Raw genomic sequence first — 21,199 nt, 5'->3', positions numbered from 1 at the left:
GTATGCAGCTCAAGGCTTTTTTGGCACAAAGAACACAACCAAATCAGAGCAGCCACTCCCTCATCCTTCCCAGCCAAGAGAAAAGAGGATTGCTAAAAACGGAGACAGAAAATGAAAAAGAGCTCAACTGCATTGGCCCCAATGGGCACATGGCAACAGTTCTGCAATATCACCACTACAGCTAAGCTTGAAGGCCCATGCCATCTAGTGGTGAAAAGTTGGGCCCAGAGCTCCCTTTCATCCAACTTTAATAACAAAATCTGCCAGACTTTTGGACAAGAATCTGTCCTGCAACCAATTTGACTGTCTGAGAAGCCTGCCCAGGGATGAGCTCTGATATCCACAGTGTTACTGCAGCATTTAGGGGAAATACAAGGACACCTTGGAACCAGAGACAAGAAACAGCAAAATCAAAGTCTGCTCTCAGTATCTGAATCCTTCGGGAACTGTAAGAACTAATGTTGCAATGAACGTCATCGCTAGTAATTAAATGCTGCAATTGTTAAATAAACCTGATAGCTATCGAGCCACAGCTCCCTGATACAGGACACATGTCCTCTCCCCCTTCTGTTCAAGGACAGCACCAGAGCCCTGGCGGCAATACTTACAAGCCATGCTAGAAGAGAGGAATGTCTCAAGCAGCATCAGTGTAAGACCTAGACTAGATCTAAGCCTTTCTCTTCCTTTTCACAGTCTAAATACAGTCTGTCCATTTGTACAGTTGAAATAATACAAATACAGTTAGAAATAAACAGCCAGAGGGTATCTAAGGAAAATGACTCATCAACTCTGAGGTCTTCAGTCAAGAAGGGTGCTCACCAATGTTGAGGCTCACCACAAGAACTCTACAAAGGAGCAATCTTCAAAAAGAGAAGCTATCTTAGTGGTGGTCAGCCTTTCAATGGGATCTAGGAGAGGTGGAGTCAAGCTCCACCCCTTCTGGAAGCACAGCTGAATTACCTTCACCTGTGCTCCCACAGCTGACTCGTCGCTTGCCTCAGTTAATCAGAGGTTCAGGCTGTGATCAACAGTTTCCCTTACACCACTGCACTCAATTTTTAATCATAAAAGGAAATCTATGAACAAATCTCATTTTGTGTTTAAAAAGACCAGTGATAAAACACTCGCAACACGGAGACTTTCAAAGCTAGGCTGGATCAGGCCCTGGGCAACCTAATCTAGCTGTGGATGTCCCAGTTCATTGCAGGGGAGTTGGACTAAATGATCTTAAGAGCTCCTTTCAAATTCTAAGGATTCTACAATTATAACGTAAGAGCTTCTGATTCACGAGGGATGTGCTAAAATACACATCTCTAAGGTTGAATATAAAACACAGCCTATTTACGCAACCCTTTTCTAGTCTAATCCTAGGTCAAAACGTTCATACGTAACCCAAGCAAGATAAAGCACACCTGTTTTACAGTGACTACGTATATTCATCAGATAAGAGCCACACGAAAATCTCAAAGACAGCACACTGGTACCTGTGGGGAAGGAGGACAACCAGCTGGGGCAGCCTGCTGTGAAATGCAGGGCAGAGCAGAGTTGCACAGCAGCAGCTGGATCCATCCTTGTGGAAGAGACCACACCATGCTTCCTTGCAATCAGCACCCAATAACTAAATCACCTGCTTGCTTTTCTACAAGCTTCTGATAGCAGTAATCAATCCCACTTACATGTAACCATCCTCCAAACACGCACTCTAAAAGATACAAACTAACCTGGTTTTCACCATGAAGTCACTGTAGGAGCCTCACCAGTTAGAATCCAACTTTTGACTAGTCTTCTTTTGTAGTGTTGTACACACTAAACAAAAACTGCTTTAAAAAAAAAAAAAAAAGGCAGAAAGTCACTCCAATTAATTACTCGTATCAAGTCTGGTTACTTTATTTTTTCTTTTTTATCTGCACAGTCAGTTAAAACAGTTAACATGATGAAAACAGACAATCACAGAAGCTTTAGGTACAGTATCTTAACACTGAAGAAGCAAACGACCACCACATAGAACCCTTTTTTTATGCTGGTCATATCCAAACAAGACAGGAATACATACAGAGGTCTAGTTCAGTGTAAAACTTGATATTAAGCAGCAAGTTGGCCACAAGTTGCAGGACAGTGTGTGGTGTTTACTGCAAATAGCTACAGCAGCAGAGCTAAGTGAATGAACTGCATAGAATTAACCTTATGGACAAACATTAGATCACCGTGATAACAGCCTTAGTGGCTCGCTAACAGGTTTGAATTATGCAATTCAGCAAGAAACAATTGTCTACATTCTTACATTTTAATAGTTTTCCTACTTTGTTCCACCAGTCCAAGCTGCATTTGTTCCAGCCTTCCTGCTATTAACTGTTTTTAATTAACTGCCACATATAAGTAATCACTGCTTATTCAAAAGTTGCACAGCCCCTGCAACAAAAGTGATATGAATTTATTTAAAGTAATCAACCCGAAGTACATTCAATAGAACAGCTGCAACAATAAGGCAATGAACAGTTTTAAAAATAGATTTTACTAAAGAAAAACGACCAAATACATAATCTGTTGCCTTCATAAGGTTTCAGACTTGAATGGGTCAACTCAAAGTTAAGTGCTTATTCACTAGTAACGTTTTGGAAGTACACCAGTAAAAATACTGAAAGACATGAGTATATTGGACTGCCAGCAATCACAACCCAGGTCTTATCACAAGTGTGCTTTCACTCACATAGCTTCACTCTTACAGGTTTACATGAAGTGCCCCGCACAAAGATATTACTACAGACTCTATGAGGAAACAAAAAGTGTACTGACAGAAAATACCAGTATTACAAAATCTTCCAAACCTCATAATATAAGCCTTTGGGCTGCTACTAGTAAGACTGTGAATGTTATACACTGAGCAGGTACCATTATTGGTAGCTATGTCACAGCAGCTTTAAAAAATAGCATCAGATGTTTAAAAAAAAGACTGGAAGTAGCTTTTGGGAGTGAAATGTACACTTAAAAACCACAAAGGGATTTGTCTGGCTAGAACAGATGAACCATCCAAAGATTCCACATCCATTTGTTTTAAACTACTATCCAATTACGTATTTAATCATCGTCAGCATTCAAACCCACGTGGATTTTCCTTCATTAACTTGTTCCAGAGTCTCTTCACCCTTAGAGCTGCTCTGGCTAGCTATATTTTATTGCTGTAATTTCACATTTCTTCACAGCTATGAGAAGCAGAGACTGAACCAACTGTTACTTATCCCAGCTGAAGATATTCAAAGCATGAGCCTTTTGCCATCTTCAGTAGTCTTAAATCTAGGCAGAAGTGGAGTGGAGTGTTAATATTCCACACCAGGACTGAAAATAGAGCAATCTCACTTGCATGCCCACATAAGTAAAGCTCAAAGACAAATGGTAAACACTTTTCTTCAGAAAAGTGCTCCAGTACTGGGTTAGCACTGCTGAGCTGAAAGCCTCATGGTGTGAAGAGATACAGGTACAAGAATATAGAGACATTAAATTGCATGGGGCAAAGAACCAGATTGCTTTTGTTCAGTTTGAGTAGATGGCAATTTTACTCATGAAGAAACATTATTAGGAATTCCCTTGTCAGTCATGAGGACAGAGGAAGAAGACTATTGCATTTCTACATGTGTCTCAAGGATGTGAGTGTAGCACTGTCTCATCATGCTTGAAAGCGTAATCCTGTAATAAAAAGCATGCTTATACATACATGCCAGCAACTAAAACAACTTTCAGACTTCAAAGGAGGGTCCAGACTAATTTAATGTGCTTTAATGCTGAAAAACCCAAATCATTTGTAAAGTGAATGCTCTCATTAATTTTCATTCACAGATGACAAATTAAAACAAAGGCACCAGAGAAGTAGTCTTTTGCCAGATGTAGGCCTACTTAATGAAAAAGATTAAAAGCTGCTTTTAGCTATGCAAGCAAACCAAACTTTGGAAGTTACATGGTTTAAACTCCTTAACAGCTTGAAGTACCATTCTGTTGTCCTGTTAAGCAATAGTTTTTATACAGCAAACAGTGATCTAAGCAATATCATGTATCTTTGAGAGATAATTGAAGCTGTTAACGAAGCAGACATTTTGGTAGTCTTTCCCCTACACACACGCAGAGAGGTGGGACTTCTATGGTTCTCCTCTTCCCAAAGATCTCACGCAGTCTTCATGAAGAGAAGTGAATCACCTAATTCTGAAGCGCAGAGTCAGAACCACTGTTTAACTCCCTCTCATTAAGGACCAACTGCTTGTTACTGATAAACATCAGCAAGTCCCCCACCAAACACAAGGTACCAAATTCATTGCTGTAACGCTACCAAAGCATTAGAGTGATGTCTACTAAATTGGTCAGAATGCCTTAATTGGTTCCAGGCCAAGACTTACATCTGGTACCAAACACCTGATGTAAGAGTGTTCAAAAGAGAAACACGTAGTATCCGAAAGCCAAAGATGACCCTACAGATCACTAATAAGTACATAATCTAGGCACCTTCTTCCCTCCAACACAAGCTGGACTTTGAATTAAAGGTTCAGGAAGAACAAAGAAATCTATCAGACTGTTCTGCCTGTAACCCTTCTTGTGCTAAAACCAAGAAAATAGGTCTTATGACCCAATTCCTTTTTTTAAAGGAGATAACCAAAACCTCCCAACTGTGTTCACCTAATATTGTTTTCTCATATTTCATTTATACAGATATAAGAAAATAACAAAATTTCACTTTAGAATAATTTCTAAAGCAGGATATTCTTTCAGCCACTTTTTAAGTTCACATGCATTCTCACGGTTGGAAAAAATATATATATTCATACATACCTAAAGAAATAAAGTTCAACTTCACTATATGTAGTCGCAGTGCTGTAAAGAAAAATAATTTAGAAACTATTTCAAGTCTGAAATGTCTATTACGTTCAGACAGAGGCTAAGCCTATGGTCCAGGACCTGTTTTTTACCTGCGTGCAGGGACAAGAGCTACAGCAGCTGAGCATTTTTCTGAAGGAGATTTCTCTCCACCTAATTTCTTCCAGTATTCTTTGACTTGCTGCTGAAGCCCTCCCTGAACCCAAAGCAGTATAGATTGACAGTTCAAAATAAAGGTCCATGGGTATTAATATTACCTCTTAAGTCAGTTTTTCAGTAAGAGCAAACCACTGAACAACACAGTGCAGAGGTGCTTAACCATTCACAGTTAGCCAGAAGCTCAAAACAGTATTTTAAGTTGTTTCTTCTGCAGGTGCCCTTCGCTGCCGAGCAGATTTCTGTCTACCTCTCTGTGGTGAAGGTGGAGTCTCCTGGTCAGCCTCTGTCTCCGAATGCTCGTTGTCCCCTTGCTGGGAACCCGTATCACCTATCAATTCTCTCAGGAACTTGAATTTAGACAAAAACAATTGCCAGACCACGTACCAGCCTGCAGGAAACAAAGAAAGAAGGTACCACTTTGTTACTTCATACACACCATGTCAGCCCTCAGGCAGAGTATATCAAAAAACAAGAAGGAAAAAAACAATATACAGAGAAAGATTGGCTGCCATCTTAATTACTCTCATTCCCAACACCCCTCATTTCCTCTTCCTCCACAGAGGCCCCCCTGTTTGTAGACTCCCTTTAGGTACTGGAAGGCTGCAATGAGGTCATCCCACAGCCTTCTCTTCTCCAGGCCAAAGAAGCCCAGCTCCCTCAGCCTGTCTTTGTAGGGGAGGTGCTCCAGCCCTCTGATCATCTTTGTGGCCCTCCTCTGGACCCACTTCAACAGCTCCCTGTCCTTCTCATACTGTGGGCACCAGACCTGGATGCAGTACACCAGATGGGGCCTCACAAGGGCAGAGTAGAGAGGGACAACCACCTAATCACAATAAAGGCCATCATATTTTAGAAGTCATATTTCATACTCATTAAGAACACTTGCAGAGATCTTGAAATTAATAGCACGCTTTACAACAAACCCTACTCCAAAATTATGACTTGGAGACCAAATCCCCTAAATTAAGAAGTATTACCCCACCATGTCAAAGTCCCATTAAAGAAATATTAACATTCTCTGGTGAACTTGTGTAACATTCTGCTTTGTTGCTAAAACACTCTTGGTCCCAAAACTATTCAAGTGAATTTTACAGCTGACATAATCACATTTCTACAGTATCTTTACAAACATTTATGATCCACCACCACCCCCTTGATCTTAAATTGACTCTTCTGGAACAGATAACCAGGATTCAAAGAAAAAAAAAGCAGCTGTATTTATGTCTTAATCTAACCCAGAACCTTCCTTTTAAAGTCTCATTTAACTAAGTTATTTGATGGAGATTCTCAAGTGCCACCGCACTGAGAACTAACGCTGATCCCTTCCCCTTTAGTCAGCCAGTCAAGTTTCATAATCTAAAGAACAGAAAAGTCACTTAACGGTATTTCACAGACAAGTAGGATAAGATTCACACTGTGATCCAAGAAGTGCAGTACCAGAAACCACTGGTCTTAGAGCTGTAAATTAATTCCTCATTTTCCTATCAGAAGGTTTGTCCATTCAAGCTGATACCGTTGACCTACACAAATACAAAGAGCCCTGTTTGGTAGAACCTGGAAAACCTGTCCTCTCCAGCTACTCAACTGTGAGCAGAAAAAATTGAGTGTGGACAAACAGCAACATACAAAGCAAGGGGATGCACTAATAGGTAGCACTTGTGCAACTACAGCACCCTGATTCTTCCTCCTCTTACGGGAGTCATGACAACATAAACAGCCATTACTTAGGACAAAGCAAGATCCCACCCTTTGCCTCTGCCCCAGAATACTCACATCCTGCAGACTCCATTTCCCTAACTTCTCTTCTTACAAACTAACTTCTAACTACACCAAGTACATCCTTTTCTACTGAAATCTAATCCTTTAAGTTATTCCTGACTCAGCCGAACCTGATGTCTGACAAATGCATTAAAAACCCCTACATCTAGAAGAAGCAAATGACTGTTTGGGTGCCTTTTTCCTTTCATATCTAGGGGTTCTCCACTGACTGCAGGAAGGACAGCTGGGCTTGGAAAAGAATGGTTGGGATTGGAAAGGACCTTTAAGATCACCTGGCTCCAACCTCCCCACTACAGGCAGAGACACCTCCCACTAGACCAGATTGCTAAATAAGTTCAGTTTACCATCTCCACCATGTTAGGAGGATGTCTTCCACTCAGAAGGAGGTGACGCACTGGAAAATGTTGCCCAAGGAGGTTGTGGATGCCCCATCCCTGGAGGCATTCAAGGCCAGGCTGGATGTGGCTCTGGGCAGCCTGGTCTGGTGGTTGGTGACCCTGCACATAGCGGGGGGTTGAAACTAGATGATCATTGTGGTCCTTTGCAACCCAGGCCATTCTATGATTCTACATCCCTGATCACTGTTACACAGCCCTCCACACACACCCTGCTGCTTCCACATCAAAGACTCACGGAATCTCCCAGACAAGGAGGTACAAGTTAATCAAAGCAGAAAGAACCCTTTCTTTCGCTTGTTCTCATTGCAGTGCCGGCTTGCAAGGAAAGTTTAAAAAACACATCCAAAATAAATCCACAGTTAAAGCTGCCCATTCAGCTGAGATGCCCTGCTGCCTGGCAGGGTACTGAACAGAGTAGATCAGAAGCTTCTTAGAAATGAACAGACTCACAAAGAACTGAAGAAAGTTACTCTGGGTCAGTGAGACTCCAGTAACAGTGTCACAAAATACCTGATTGCAATCAGTCCTCCAGGACAACTGCACATCACCGCAATGCAAAGCCAGGGCTCCAACTCTTGGTACAGCCCATACCTGAATCCAGAGAGTCTGGAAACCTTGCCAACAGCCAATACTTTGTTTGCATCCAGGCAAAACAGCAGCTCCCAGTCACTGCCAAGTTTTAAGCAGGGAAGCGGCTGTCTCACTCCAAATGCCACAGCCAGATGCTGCCTAAAGACATTTAAGCCACGTTTGGCACTACTCCCTCAGCACATCAACCCCTCCTATAAATCGTGATGCAATGTATTTGCAAAGATGGGACTGCAAGTCAAAGCCTCAGTCCCCAACTCCCACATATGCATCTATACAGTATCACCATGTTGAACAGGTAACCTTCAAAGGTCTCTTCCAACTCAAATGTTTCTAGGGTTCTATGATTCTAGCAAGTAATATGGAGTACTGCTGAGAAGTCATCTGTTTTCTCAGACAAAATACAACTCACTGAGAAGGGAAGAAAGGTGATGTGGTAACAGCGCAAGAGAGTTTGGAGGTCAGGCTTCTATTTCTGCCTCTACTATCAGCTTCCTGAGCAGTCTTGCAAAATAGTTTTACTTCTGTCCCCACTGATTTATAAATAGGATCCTGCTATTCCAGCAGCAAACACTAATTTAAGACTATGGAATTATCAGGCTGAGTGAGCCCTGCATTCAAACACACATCCACAACAGAAAAACTTAACTTCTATGAAGAGAAAGTACATAGTTCTAGATGCTGGCATAAGATATGGAGGAGATCTTCTCTCTGTTGCAAGCCTAATCAGGCATGGCTTGTATTTGGAGACTGATTTATTTAACACTGTCACAAAACTGTCCTAACAAAGCACTGAAGTTACTGGGGCAGAATTTAAAGCTCTGGTGTTTTTCCACTTGCAACCAAGTTGCACAACTGTATCAGCAATTTGAGTCACACAGACTTTGTTTTAAGGTCACCCAGGTCTCTCCAACAACACCTGGCTGGCCTCGCTCCCCAGATGAGATGAGCACACCTGTCTGTTCCTGGCACTGAAGGCATCTGTGTGGTTTCACCTGACTCCACGTGTTGATCCATTGGGTAACACAGAGGAAGGCAGTACTGGAATTCAACTCAGCTGGTCTTCTGTTTCACCCCATCTCCTTCATTCTATGTGAACTCCTAACAGGTGTAGAGGAGCAAGGAAAGCACTAAACCAATAAGACCATGAGAGAAACCAGAGCAAAGTAGTCTGACAGGCTTGCAATCAAGTAGAAGCAATTTACTTTTGGCCCACTTTTAGAAGAGCAACTGAACAACAGCTCTGGTTATAGTCTGAATGGTTTCTGTGTCAGATGTGCTCAGTTTACAAACTCCACTCACTGCAAGCCCTGGGTGCTTCCTTAACAAATTGAGCTCCACATGGGAAACTGCAAATGCAAGCATCCAGAAGTGTTAAATAGAAGAAATCAGGTCACTTATTCAAAGTATTTCTATAGACAAATGCCTAATTCAGGAATAATCATTTGCTTTTCACACGGCTGATGAACTGGTCCTAATAACTTCCGATCTTTTGTGCTCTGAATTTTTATCTTCAGAAGAATTTGGAACTCGATGGGATGCGTGCTGTGAAAATTAAATAGTGGGAAGGATTCCGTGCATGTGATATGTAACAGTCACACCATCCTGCATGCTTCATTCCATTGCTTTCTGTTAGCATTCACACCACAACTCCTCCTATAGAAGCCACTCAAAACCCAAGTGACAGCCCTTCAGTTTCTTGACCCTGTAAGCCCTTTCCTGAGGCTGTTAAATACCACTCATCAGATGGCTATAAAACATCCTTATCAGTTGAAGTTTACTCAAGCTTATATCCAACCGCTCTGGTGTCAGGTTTGTTCACTAATTTTACGCCTCACCGGCTGGCATTTACTCATATCCTGTCACACAGAGCGCTCACCTCCTCCGGAGACCAACAGGCTGTAAAGAACAGAGATCTGTAGCTAAGAAGGCAATAAGGAACCACCTATCACAGGCACAAATAGATTGAAGGTGACTTATAATCAAGTTATTCTAATAGCAGCCTTGACACCACTTCTGCTCAAGTATTATCCACTAATGGCCTTGGCACAAAAACTAGAAGCATCCTACTACTAATTAGTGAAGCACAGCATGAATTGCTATCTAACCTTATCTAATCAACTCTTAACAGGGCAACAGTCAAAAAGCACCACCCCCAAACCATTGAAATGGCAGCTTTCTGTGCTTAGTACCTTTAACACCTAGATACATGCTGGCAACCTTTGCAATAAGCTCTGATATTGTTAACACTGAGAGTATGGCTTAGTAAGCTGACGAGCCTTTCTTCTATTAACTTGAAATGGTAAAAGCTTTGGCCTCCAAAACACTCTGTTAACAAGCTTGCCATTTTCCCCTTGTGTAAAAGAACACCTTTTCCTTAATTATGCCTGTTGGCTGATCATTAATATAACCCATAATAAGGCAATTGAAAAACTGCTGCCCGACCACCTTTTACTCACTACTTGGTTTTATAACCACCGTCCTCCCCCAGCTATGTATTCTGCAGGCTAGACAGCTCTAACCTACTTAGAATCTCTTCATGCAGAAATCATTACACAGCTCTCACTACTCCCTAAGTAACTCTTGGGTTTTTCCCTTTAAATAGTGAAATAGACTGTTGGAGACACAAGCACATATTGCAAAGTCTTTCCGCAATGCTTTACAGCTTTGAGTACAACCAACTTCTTTAAGCATCAGGTGTCAACAGAGCCTTCATTTGACTCACTATGTTTACAAAAAACACTTACAAATCCCCCAGCAGTCACTTTTTTAATCTCAGGAATGCTTCATACTGAAGTATAATTGAGTTCAGAGGAACCAAGCATTGCCCTCAACCTATTCCAGTGAACAGAGAATCGCAGAAGCATTAAGGTTGGAAAAGGCCACTGATATCAAGTCCAACCCACCCCCACCAACCACAACCTTCATCCCACATGTTTCTTACACACCTCCAAGGATGGTGACACCACCACCTCCCTGGGTTGCCTGTGCCAGAACCTCATTGCTCTTCCTGAGAACAAGTTTTTCATAATATCTAATCTGAACCTCTCTTTCCTGGTGCAACTCGAGGCCATCACCTCTGGTCTCACCACCAGTTATCTGGGTAAAGAGGGCAACCAGCACCTTGCCAGAACACCCTTTCACTTGTAGAGAGCAATGAAGTTTCCCCTATATCTGCTCTTCTCCACACTGAACAATCCCAATTCCTTCAGCTGCTCCCCATCAGACTTGAGCTCCAAACCCCTCATAGCTTCATTGCCACTTTCTGGACACACATTACAGGCTGAGGGATACCAGCAGGGGGGTGACCTCTGTTCAATGGTGTTCCACACCTGAAGTGCTTCCAGATGATCTGGAAACAAGGAGGAAGGGTGTCCCAGCCCACTCCCACCCCCTGAGCATGGGGCCCTTTCCTTTCTTCAAGCCAACCGTACAGAAAGGAGCCATCAGAGCATGAGAACACAGCAGATAGGCCACAGAAACAACAGGGAGGTTGCAAAACTCCCTCAAGATCACCCAGCCCAACCACCCACCTACCACACGTATTTAATCACAGTCCCTCGGTACAACATGTTTACTCGAACACCTCCAACCACACCGAAGCCGACCCCAGCTTGGACACTCACCGCACAGCATGAAGAGCAGCACGCAGGCCAAGGTGGCCACGATGACCAGCAGTGTCAGCCCAATGCTCTGCCACATGCTGCCGGGCCCTTCCCCACCGCCACAAGCGGGGCCCAATTCCTGACGGCGGCTCCACAGCCCGCTCGCCCCTCACGTAGGGCCCGACCCAGCCCGGAGATGCAGCTTTACACGGACCAAATCCCAAAGGTTATAGGGCACGGGCAGCACCTCCCATAGCTGCCCACTATCCTGGAGGAAGAACCGGCAGACCCCAGCGCCAGCCGAGCCGGCGGCGGGGCGGGCTTGACGTGGTGACGCCCGCGGAGCGCTGAGCATGCTGGGAAGCGTAGTTCCGCTCTCTGGGAGAGAATGGGCGGAGCTGGTAGAGCAGACTACAATTCCCAGCGTGCTCCGCGGTGTTACAGGCCCAGGCCGCAGCTGATCTCTCTCAGAGAAAGCTGAGGGAAAAAATCAACTATACACTGAGTTACCCCAAGGCTACAGCAGAAGGAAGAATAAAATCATTAACCAGCTCTAAAAAATAACAATATTCAGATCACAGAATCACAGAATGCCCCGGGTTGGAAGGGACCTCAAGGATCATGTAGTTCCAACCCCCCTGCCTGGCAGGGCCACCAAACACAACAGCCCTCTGCACTACATCAGGTTGCCCAGGGCCCCGTCCAACCTGGCCTTGAACACCTCCAAGGACGGGGCATCCACAACCTCCCTGGGCAAGCCTGTTCCAGGGCCTCACCACTCTCTAGTGAAGAACTTCCCCCTAACATCCAACCTAATCTTCCCTCTTTCAACTTAAAACCATTTCCCCGTGTCCTGCTATTGTCAGCCCTTTCGAAGAGTTTACTCTCCCCCTGGGAGTAAGTTCCCTTCAGGTATGATCTACCCATAATCACACGAAAATTATGTTATATAAGCAGTGTATTCTAGTCCTCCTAAAGAATTTCAGACACTTAATGAGATTATCTCTTCTCCTTTTTAACACCCTTGCATCATTCCCGGCCTGCTTTTCATTTATCATACACTTTGTGCACTGATGAAGCGGGAGTCTTGCCAAAGGCTACTAATGTAAATAAGGCTTATTGAAATGAATATGCACAAGATGAGCTAAAGTAATCCAAGTAGTTTTTGTTCTACCGTGTTCTAGTTTTTAAATCCTTGTCTTGGTGAATAAAATATCTTTAAAGGTAACTGACAACCACACCACTTGCTTTAGCCAGAACAGTGAATTTGACCCAACTACCAGAGGAGTTGGCTGAGTAGTGATAGGTCATACAGAAAGCGACCCTTTCTTCTACCAAGAATACTCTATGGTCTTCCCCCTCTACCCCTTTTGACTTTAGTACAGTACTATTCCCCAGGGAAGGAGCACAGAGGAGAGTTTGGGTCCACCACTTTCCCTCTGCATACCTCATTCTGTGAGAGCTCCTTGAGGAAGACGTACCTTCTGATGTAGGCCTCAACACATCTAGGCAATGATCCCCAGCTGGGACTTCTGTACAATACCACAATCCTAAATGTATGAGAGAAACCATTCAGTTCCAATCACAACTCACAGCAAGCTACCACCATCAGACTCCTCACCAGAGATATTTGGACAATGAACAAAAGGGTATCTAAGCACAGTCTTCTGTGTTTACCTTCTGTTTGTGGTTTGGATCCATTAATCTTTTCCTAGTTCTTGGCTGATTTCAATGAGCAACACAGACTATTTATATGAAGATGTAGGAGGGATGGGACGATTCTATTTGTGGCAATTTATAGAATACCAGACTGCAGAACTAAACTATAACTGTGAGCACAATCAGTGACTTTTCCTGGGCATGTGTCAATCACGTTCTAGCTTTAGCAAAGTAAATACCTGCAAATACTCCTTTGCTCCGAAAGAGGGTGCTAAAACATAATTATTTCCAGCTGAAATTCCTCAGAAACAGAGAGAGTAAATGGAGGCAATTGAAACAGCTCTTTATTCAGGGACGATGCTTTTACACAACTACTGTTCATGATGAAATAGCACAGGGCGTTAACCTGAGTTCTGCTGATGTAGGGATTGCTGCAGGTTGGACCTTATCAGAAGCCAGCTATGAAGGCTGAGGTGGGAAGGAACTTTTTGAAGATCTCAAATGGAAGAGGTGATCATTCTTGTCTCATCAATTCTATTTCTACTGACACAGGACATTGCTTAGGCACCTTAAGTGTGACGTTATGGGGAGTTACCAGGTTAACGTCATAGGCTTTTGTGTTAACTCTCAGTGAGTGCTTAAGAACTGCTGGTAACAAGACTGCGTGGAATCAGTTAGCAAAAGCTAACATACTTTGTAATTTCTTTTTATAATGTTATCTTTACAATCCTTTTAGTTTTTGAAACTGTAGCAAAAAGATGAATGGGAGGGAAGTTGTGTGGGTCAACACCAGGAACTATGGTACTTTGGTCCAGACTAACACACTGGAATTTGGAAGAGCAAGCAAACAAGCTCAAGTCTATAAAAGTGGGCTAGATGTTACATGAGGACATGCTTACACGTGAGGCTGCTGGCACATCTTTTCTGGGCAGTCAAACAGCACTGGGATGCTAGCCATTCTCACCACATTTGCTGTATCTGAATCTAGAGCCAAGAAAAAGCAGGGAGTAGAGTAGCGCATGAACAAAGCTCTTCAGGAATGATTTGAGGTTTAGAACATCGGTGCTACATTTTGGATCAATACAGCCTTAATACATTGAGCACACAGCTTTAGATTTCCATTTATTTTTGGAGGTGCTACCTGTTGCACACTGCACGTGGTCCCTTGGCTTGCTTCCGTAGCCTGTGCTATGCATTTCCCCTAGCCCTATCAGTATCTAACCATGTAAAAAGTTGGCTTCCCTGCTGCTGATAATCTACCTTTACATACTGGAAGGCTACAATGAGGCCTCTCTACAGCCTTCTCTTTTCCAGGATGAACAAGCCCAGTTCGCTCAGCCTGTCATCACAGAAGATGTGCTCCAGCTCTCTGACCATCTCTGTGGCTTCCTTTGGACCAGCTCCAAACAGGCTGCCCAGGGAGGTTGTGGATGCCCCGTCCTTGGAGGTGTTCAAGACCAGGTTGGACGGGGCCCTGGGCAACCTGATCTAGTAAATGTGTGTGTTTGGTGGCCCTGCCAGGCAGGGGGGTTGGAACTACATGATCCTTGAGGTCCCTTCCAACCCGGGTCATTCTGTGATTCCGTGATAGCTCCAATAGCTCCACTTCTTTCCTGAGCTGGGGACCCCAGGCCTGGATGTAGTACTCCAGATGTGGCTTAAATAGCTTAAATAGATGCTTTATATGAGGTATAAAGCCTTGCTTGCATCCAGATCAAAAATCACTCAAGAAGGTGTAAATTGCTGTCTCTTTACTGAAAGCTTCTCCACTTCCCTTTCTCCTGTTTAGTATCTGAGCAGTCATGGTGGGGGCCATTAGCTCTCGCTCTTTCACCTCACCTCCGGCCAACCCTAACAAACACGTGGATACTCATTGCCCCAGTTGAGTAGAGAGGAGACATCGATCTCAACTTGGCACAGCACGTGGAAGAACCGAGGCTTCAGGTCAGGGCAAATACGAGTACCGGGGGCACCGACTGCATGCTTCCAAACCGTCACCACCGGAGCTGAACCCTTCCGGCGGTTTCTCCGCCATCCTCCCCGCCGGCAGCGGGGCGGCGGCCGGGCTCCATCCCTCGGGCTGCCGGCCGGGAGGCGGTGCGGCGGGCCGGAGGCGGCGCCTTATAGGGCGGGCACGGAGGGAGAGGAGGCAGAGCCGGGCCGCTACCCTGGACAGCGCCTCACATCCACGGCGCCATGGTGAGTGAGGGGAGGCCGCGAAATGGCGGCGTCGGGACACGAGGGGAGTCCGGAGCGCAGGATGAGCCCTGGCCGAGGGGTGGGAGAGGGCAGCGAGGGCTGTAAGGCGGGGAGTGGGGAAGGCAGCTGGAGGAGAGGGGTGGTGGGAGATGGGGGTGGGAGCTGTGCATTCCCTTGGCAGTGTGTGGGGCTGCCAAGGTGTACCCCGTTATCTCCCTGCCTGCAAGCAGGTGTGTTTTTTGTCTATTTCGAGTCGCGTTTGAGCAGCTTACATAAAGGGATTACTGCTGGTATGATAATCAAAGCGCCCGTGCTAGCCATACAATCTGCTGTGGCACACTTTTTTTTTTCCCACATAGTGAATGGACAATAGAGTTTTAGGTTCCAGTCTGGCATTTAGGAGAGTTGAAATGGAACAGTGCAGCCATCTGTTCAGCAAATAGGAGCCTCTCTGCAGAGCACATCGTGTCCTGCCTGGCGTGGTAACTTCCCCAGAGGTCCTCATCCCATTTGCAAACTGCGAGGCATGAAGTGTAGCCCTGATCTTACGCAGTAGAAGAGCACCGTGTGGGTATTCTGCACTCTGAGGCATAACGGGGCTGAGAACCCTGCCCAAGTTTGTCGTATCAGAAGTGGTAACATGATTTCGAACAGAAACGGATTCTTCTTTCATATCACTTAACAGCATTGATTTTTTTTCCAAATTATTTTGCAATATATACTGTAAGTTTTGCCTTTCATGCATGCAAATCAGTTTGGAAACCCCTTTGCAGCGATCAGCTGAGATATGAATGATAATCAAATAGCATTTTCATGAATTGAGTCCTCTTCCTAACAGTCACCTTCTTTAATTCTGGATTTGTTTCTCCTATTCAGTGTGTTTGTAGTTCACTCAGAGGTACATGATAGTTAGGTTAGATATTACAAGGAAGTTTTTCACACCAAGGGTGGTGACGCACTGGAACAGGTTGCCCAGGGAGGTTGTAGATGCCCCATCCCTGGAGGCATTCAGGGCCAGGCTGGATGTGGCTCTGGGCAGCCTGGTCTGGTGGCTGGTGACCCTGCACATTGCAGGGGGGTTGAAACTCAATGATCTCTGAGGTCCTTTCCAAACAAAACATGACTAAGGTACTGACCTAGTACCTGATCTTGCAGTTGGCAAGCTTGCTTGCAGCAGAGGGGTTGGAACTCGATGATCTTTGAGATCCCTTCCAACCCAAGCCGTTGTATAATTCCAAGATACTACAACTGCACAAAGCCTGAAATAATACCAGCCATTGACGCTGTCTCTCTTGTGATATAGTGATTACAATTAGAAATAAGCCTGGTGTTCCAGAAGGCAATGTGTGTTATTTATCAGTGACTGGTACAAGTAACATCCAGGTTGAGACAGCTGGGAAGAAAGTTAGAATAGTCGGAAACAGTTAAAGTATTTCATTTGGTCTCATCTCATTTGGACTGAGATGACATCAGTCATATGGGTACCAATATGGATACCACACAAACTCTACTAGCATGAGTTCTATTAGCAAGTTTTTGCTTTCCCTTATCTCCAATAATCTGTTAGTGATGAGAACTGGCTTATATTTTGCAATCATTATTCATAAATGCACATATTCTGAGAAGAAAATGGCCAATTTGGTAAAATTCCCATAAGTGGAACCACAGCCAAAGATTGCTTTGGTTCAAAGAGTTTGAAAGAGTGTTGTGGGAGCATTAGCGCCTGAAGATGAAACCCAAGCTTTTAATGAAAACTGCTGCAATGAAACTAATGTGGGGTTAAAAGTTGTAGCCCATGAGTGTCTAGGTTGGGTTGGTTTGGTGATTGAGGGAAGAGAGGAGGATGCTACTGACAGGACCGGGAGCAAACAAATAATAACCTTAGATTTTACACCAAGAAGTATGAGCAGTAGTTTATCATCCCCTTCTAAAGTGGCATAGGCAGGTATGTGTTTCTAATGTCCCCTCTAATCTAAGGAAAGAGTTTTACCAACACCATAGGCATTACATTATTATTATTAATAGAACTTACATCATTATTATTAATAGAACATAAAATAACAACACTTTAAACACTTTGTTGAAGCTGCAAAACAGTCTTCATGAGGCTTTAAGTGTTTCCTTGTCATCCCCACATTATGAAGGCAACCACAGTGGAACAGTTCTGCTTATGTAGTTCAATACGGCTGTGCTTACTTCAGTGGATCTAGGTCAAATTACACTGGCTAAGGATTTGGCTGCACCCTTGAACTTTAAACCGATTATAAAATTTGATTTGTCAGTATATTTTTCGTGGGGTCAAATCCCACATTTACAGAGTGAGGGAGTGCATAACCTTGCACAGTGCACGGCAACTAATGCTTACAAAGAGGCTAGATAGCACTAAGGTAAGCATAAACATGGGGATGGCATGACACTGTATTTAACAGGTTCAAGTAGCTCTAGAGTAGTCCAGGTGCAGGCAGGTTATTTAGACAGAAGGCAGAATTATTTTTTTTTAAGTTTTCTAAGAAACTTAGGCAACCAGTGTAAATTGAGATTGATGAAGGACACCCAACTCTTCCAAGAACCATGGCCATCAGGGTATGATGCTCAATAAGCAAGTTCTTATTTGCATAGCTACTTATAAATACCTGTTATATAAACTTGCATCCTGGCCTTGGTGTTGACTCCTTTCTTCTTTAGGAATATTCTCCCCCATTCTTTAAGGCTGGTCATTGCATCTTCATTACAGTCACTCTGACCTGTAAAAGAAACAAGTATCCATTGTTCAGCAGGCACTTCATTTAATGTTACTTTAGTTTAACAGCATTTCTTGATTTCTACTAAAGAAAATAGTTAATCAGATCCAAACAAGTATAATTTGAGACTCAATTCCATATTTAGTGATAAAGTAGTATGCTACAAGTGCAGCTTGACTTGTCACTGAAGAAAGGATGGGGATAAATTAGGAGGATAAAACTAAGTGTACCACGGAGCCAGAGAGCTGCTAGGATGAGTCTGCCTTGCAATGGAGCCATTGAAAGGCAGAAGTAGCATTCCCCTGCTACAGCAGAGAAGCACCACTTGGTGAGACTGAGGCCTGCAGCACTGCCACCCTATAAATGACACACTTAAGAATTCAGGCATTTCAAATTTATTAGCCTGCTTGTAAGAGCCTGGCAACAGCTGAGCTTATAAATCCATTATTTGCATGCAGCCTGCATGCCTTGCATTACCACGTGCTAAATACTTGAACCACCTTGGCTACATCTTGGTTGCTTTCTCCCTTTTCTTTTAAACTTAAATTCCTCCAGCTAATGACTTTTATACTGCATTGCATTTACTCTTCCTCAGTCAAAACTGACAGCAATACACAGTCATCAAGGTCAGATGTCACAAACTGAAGGAAATAAAGCCCTGTGTCTTAGAAATGGCTACATGAAGATATATAATTATAAGACAAAAAAATATGAGATTGTTTTCATCACTGCTGGGGAACATTTTGCTTTGTTTCCCTAGGAGGGGACAGATATGGAAATGAAACAATAAGTTCTTCATATTCTGTGTCATTATTTGAAGGCCAAACACAGCAAGGAATGGAAGCTGGAAGTTGAGTGGATGAGTTTCAAATAACTGTCCTAAAAAGGAGCATGCAGAATCTCAACAAACCATTCTTTTCTCAGTTCTTAGAGACCTCCTAAAGTAAGCTAGTCCCTAGTTATCATCCAACTATGCTCACAAAGGGAACGTACTATGGCAGTCTAACTGGAGGAGTACCCTATAGAGAAGTCTACAGTTGCTTTTATCTCTTCCATGTGACAGTAGCTCATGCTGTTATGGACACATGATGTTGGGACCTCACCAAGCAGCACAGTCATTAGCATTTCTGTTTTGCTTGCAGAGAAGCAGCTGTCTGGATGCTTCCATGGTGTAAGTGCTTTAGGAGTTCTGGACTTGAACATTCTGGTTATATGTGGATTAGAGTCTGGGATACCTACTGTTGTCATTAAGGCAGGAAGGGAGCTCATTAGTTTTCCCATGCCAGCAGACTGTTTTCTTTTACTGGGGTTCCATACCCTTTAAAGAGGTGATTTTGGAGTTCGTTGCTCTTATTTAAGGTTTGAAAATTGGTAAATGTAGAGTTCAGAGGGGAGGTGGGGAAGGAAAGACTCCCATGCTCTTTCTGGTTTCCTTTTCAAACTGGAAAAGCAGCCATCACTTCCTTTCCTCTCTTTGCTTAGTCTTCTTTCATCACAACTGAAGTAAAAAAAAAAAAACACCATGAAATAACATTTGAAATCCAGATTTTGGCTCTCAAGGATCTAAGGGGAAAAAAGAGAGGAAAAAGTAATGACCACTTAACAGGAGGAGAAGATATTTTCCTCTTGAAGTGTTGTGATGTGTTCTCAAGTAACACTTAGGAAAACATGCATCAGATACTGTTTCTTTGTTTCCCTATATTACATATGCATTTTCACAGCCAGCATAAAGTAAAAAATACCTTCGTTTCTTGCATTTCACTCCGGCTGGGTAAAACTGCTCTCAAAAGGAATGTGCTCTCAAACTGGCAGGGAATAAATGGCTGGCAAAGTCATCCAGGGTGATTTCCATGCCAAGGAACTGGCACATCTTTCAGTAAGGCAGCTCTGAATAGCACCATCCACACCCACTTGCTCTCCTGTCACTAGCTGCAGGAAGCCAAGTTACTTCTATGGCAGTTCAGAAGGTCAGATGTGAGGTCGTGTGAGCTCTGCATCTGCTAAAACTTGGTATTTGTGGCAGAACAGTGTTTTATTATGGATAGGGTTTTTTGGTTTTTTTTTCAGTGTTTGTCAATCGTCCTCGCAATTCCAAAGAGAATGACACAAAGTCTAGTTCTGTATCTACAGGATTGTTGATCTGTTACTCACATCTCCTCATGGATGAAATAATCAGTTTGCAATATGGACTGGCTGCTCAAAGCTGCTTTTCTTTACAAATCCAGAAGCTTTTCTAGTTTGAAGAAAACATCCTTGTGCAACGTTTGTAGAAACATCTGCATCTCTTCTCTCAGCAGAGATGATGTTTCCTTACTCCTCTTCCTGGGGTAAAATCCCAGTGTCATTTTGCTGTTACACAGGAGATGGTAAAAGGAGTCTTGACTACACTGGGTCCCACTGGAACAAAACTAGGTCTTGGCCTTGGTGCTTTCTGAGATGTGTCTTTTAATATCAACAGAAAGCTATGTAAGAAGCAACACAGAAACCTCATAATTTCCAGGCTTGTGGATGAAAAAGACATCAAGAAAAAAAAGCGTATAAAAGAACCAGTTCAGATTAGCAAAGCATTTATAAATTCCTTTCTTTTCCTCACCTTCTGCTCTTTTAGAAAGCAGAGATGACAGATGCCTTCTAAGCCTGCCAGTGCACAGGTGTGCTTGTAAACAGCAGTTGTCTTCACCTTCCAAAGTGTGTTTCACGTGAATTGCTTCAGAAATGCAAACTTCCCCCTAGAAATCAGTACCTTCCTTTGGAAAAGGTATTTAAGCACTCTGGATCTGCCTTAAAAGCACCCTTGGATTTTTTTCCTCTCCAAATATTGGAGCAAACAGCTTTAACTGGGAGCTTAAAGATGAAGAATCAGGAATCTGTCCATGCCAAAAACCACAGAAATCAGAAGTATGTGACTTTTCTGGTTTTATGGTATTTCATCTAATCACAGAACTTCTCTTTTCTAGCAGAAGACATCATTTTTCTGTTATGTGTCAAAAGCATCACAGGATGCTCACACATCCCTGGAAAGCTGAGACACAGCTTGTGATTTCTGAGATCAGAAACACATGAATATTGGCTCAAAATTAGGCAATCTGTGTAGAGAAATGGAAGCAGTATCATTTAGTTTTATTGCTCTGAGAGATACCAGTAGCTTTCCATTTCAGTGAAAGGCAATATTGAGAACCTGTTGTTTTTAGTGCAGTTATTCCTTCCTTAGTGC

General features: G+C 43.4%; 2 protein-coding genes across 2 annotated transcripts in view; one reads left to right on the top strand and one right to left on the bottom strand.

Annotated features, from left to right (window-relative positions):
- Positions 1–1,858: 1,858 nt before the first annotated feature.
- On the bottom strand, positions 1,859–11,729 carry SMIM13 (small integral membrane protein 13). The gene is made up of 2 exons (XM_015854572.2): positions 11,408–11,729; positions 1,859–5,404 (listed from the first exon to the last, which is right to left on the bottom strand). The coding sequence occupies exons 1-2, from the start codon at positions 11,481–11,483 to the stop codon at positions 5,211–5,213; spliced, it is 270 nt and encodes an 89-aa protein (XP_015710058.1). The 5' UTR covers positions 11,484–11,729; the 3' UTR covers positions 1,859–5,210.
- A 3,331-nt stretch (positions 11,730–15,060) lies between these two features.
- Positions 15,061–21,199, top strand: part of ELOVL2 (ELOVL fatty acid elongase 2) — a 33,309-nt gene continuing 27,170 nt past the window's right edge. Inside the window, exon 1 of the mRNA XM_015854637.2 lies at positions 15,061–15,244. Within this exon, the coding sequence (XP_015710123.1) occupies positions 15,242–15,244 (3 nt within the window). The 5' untranslated portion in view covers positions 15,061–15,241. The remainder of the gene's footprint in view (positions 15,245–21,199) is intronic.

The sequence above is a fragment of the Coturnix japonica genome, chromosome 2 (genome assembly GCF_001577835.2).
Source record: "Coturnix japonica isolate 7356 chromosome 2, Coturnix japonica 2.1, whole genome shotgun sequence".
Classification (NCBI taxonomy): Eukaryota; Metazoa; Chordata; class Aves; order Galliformes; family Phasianidae; genus Coturnix; species Coturnix japonica.
This window is presented reverse-complemented; position numbering and strand designations above follow the sequence as displayed.